The sequence below is a fragment of the Engraulis encrasicolus genome, chromosome 17 (assembly GCF_034702125.1).
Source record: "Engraulis encrasicolus isolate BLACKSEA-1 chromosome 17, IST_EnEncr_1.0, whole genome shotgun sequence".
Lineage (NCBI taxonomy): Eukaryota > Metazoa > Chordata > Actinopteri > Clupeiformes > Engraulidae > Engraulis > Engraulis encrasicolus.
Genome location: NC_085873.1, coordinates 38,456,043 through 38,458,542, shown reverse-complemented (window position 1 = coordinate 38,458,542; position 2,500 = coordinate 38,456,043). Strand labels below are relative to the sequence as shown.

The 2,500-nt window shown below is 47.4% G+C and overlaps 1 protein-coding gene across 1 annotated transcript in view; it reads right to left on the bottom strand.

The window, feature by feature from the left end:
- LOC134467043 (PDZ domain-containing protein 7-like) overlaps positions 1-2,500 on the bottom strand; it is a 26,569-nt gene that overhangs the window by 21,329 nt on the left and 2,740 nt on the right. Inside the window, exon 4 of the mRNA XM_063220967.1 lies at positions 1,813-1,992. Within this exon, the coding sequence (XP_063077037.1) occupies positions 1,813-1,992 (180 nt within the window). The remainder of the gene's footprint in view (positions 1-1,812; positions 1,993-2,500) is intronic.

Below are 2,500 nucleotides of genomic sequence, written 5' to 3'. Positions count from 1 at the left end.
GGGACAACATCATAACAAAATGACAAAGTAGTCATTAATTAAATAGTTATAGATTAGATCGCAAGGGCAACAGAATCTGATCGCCCATCTTGATACCATTCTGCTCCACCAGGGTCCAGCCTACACACACACACACACACACACACACACACACACACACACACACACACACACACACACACACACACACACACACACACACACACACACACACACACACACACACACACACACACACACACACACACACACACACACAGGGAAACACAAGCTCAACACACTGCATTGCACCTCAAGGTTCAGCCTACACACACAGACACAGGGGAAGCACAAGAACAACACACTGTGCTGCACCTCAAGATCTAGCCTACAGTATATACACACAGAGGATTCTGATCAACAAGCTGCCAGGGTCCAGCCTGTAAGCACAGGAGAACAAAAGCACAACACACTGCATTGCACCTCAAGGTCCAGCCTACACACACACAAAGGCGCAACAGAGGAGAGAAAAGAAAACGTCCCATCATGTCTACACACACAGTGACAGCACAAGAACACACTGCACTGCACTTCAAGGTCCATACCAGTCTACAAACACACAAAGGAGGGAAGAGGGGAACATATCATATCATAACACATTACAACACATTATATATTACATGACATAGTTAAAAGCATGTTTGGAAGTCAGAGGCGTGCTCAGTCCCTTTAGAAAGATGAAAAAAGTAGTAGTGCTCCTTGGTTCAAGGTTCAATGTCCAAAATTTACTTGAAAAAAAAAAAACTTCTCTTCACCAAGGCACTCCGAAAAGTATAGTTAAAAATGTCGTTATTATTATGACAGGTTCATTAAGGGCTTTAAAATTGCCCATGCGTAGCGGCAGTTGGGACTAATTCAGGGCATAGTTAAAAAGCATATTAGATTGCAGGGGTACATCTTAATGCACACACAGAGGGAGAAAGGGGAAACGTCACATAATAACACCTTACAACACTAGTCTATATCACACAAATTGTACACAGAGGAACATAAGGCAATGCAGCAACCTGTTTTACTTTATACAGTAGACTACCAGGGTTCAGTCTTCACACAGGTGGCAGAGGGGAGTCCCTCACGTTGAAGTGACACTTGGGGATTTTTGACATTGGACCGTATTTCCTAGTTAGAGTATAATACCATTTTAGTGAGAGGCTACCAAAATTGTGCTTGTGCTAGGTGTTGACCATGCCAGGGTCCAGTCTACACACAGGAGAACAAATCACATCACATTAACGTTACAGACATCCACAGTTCTTAACACCCCAAGCAGGTAGGCTTCTTTACTTGTATATCCCCAGTCCAAACTCACTGCCTCCGAGTACATTGAACCCCAGGCAGTTGACATCTGAGGTGGTGTAGAGTCGGACTATGTCTCTCTCTCTCACAGGCGCACACTCACACACGCACTCACACACGCACTCACACACACACACACACACACACACACACACACACACACACACACACACACACACACACACACACACACACACACACACACACACACACACACACACACACACACACACACACACACACACACACACACAGTGCTCCTTACTTAGAGATGTATATTCCAAATCCGAACTCGTTTCCTCTGCGCATGTTGAACCCGAGGCAGCTGTCGTCTGATGTTGTGTAGAGATGAACTATCACACACACACACACACACACACACACACACACACACACACACACACACACACACACTCCTCACCTAAATATACTCACAAACGTGCGTACACACACACACACACACACACTGCTTCTTACTTAGAGATGTATATTCCCAGTCCGAACTCGTTTCCTCCGCGTATGTTGAACCCGAGGCAGCTGTCGTCTGAGGTGGTGTAGAGGTGGACTATCCTGCGGAGGGCGCCGCTGTCACCACTGGACTCTGACGCAGATGTGCCCACCTCCTCCACCACCATTCGCCTATGGATCAGGTCCACCCTGCACACACACACACACACATGTGGACACACACACACGTCATGGGTAAGCGGTTAAGGCATTAGACTTGTAGCCAAAGACTGCCAGTTCGACTCTCGACCTGCCAGTTGGGTGGGGGGAGTGATTAACCAGTGCTCTCCCCCCTATGGAGACCCTCCACCGTAATGCCCCGTGTACATCAAGCACTACCAACGCGACCCAGGTAGCTGGGGTGGTTGAAGAAGTTTCGCCATGAATTCGTTTTATTCGCTCTGGACGCTGCACTGACATGTTTGATTCAGCTAATCACATAACTCTCTCTGTCTCTGTCTCTGTCTCTGTCTCTCTCTCTCTCTCATGCACACCCACACACACACACAGTAGTGGATCCCATCAAAGTCCCTTCTCATTAGGGTAGTGGATCCCACTCCACCCACCATATCATCAATGTGTGTGTGTGTGTGTGTGTGTGTGCTTGCTTGCGTGCGTGCGTGTGTGTGTGTGTGTGTGCGTTCGTGTGTACGTGTCC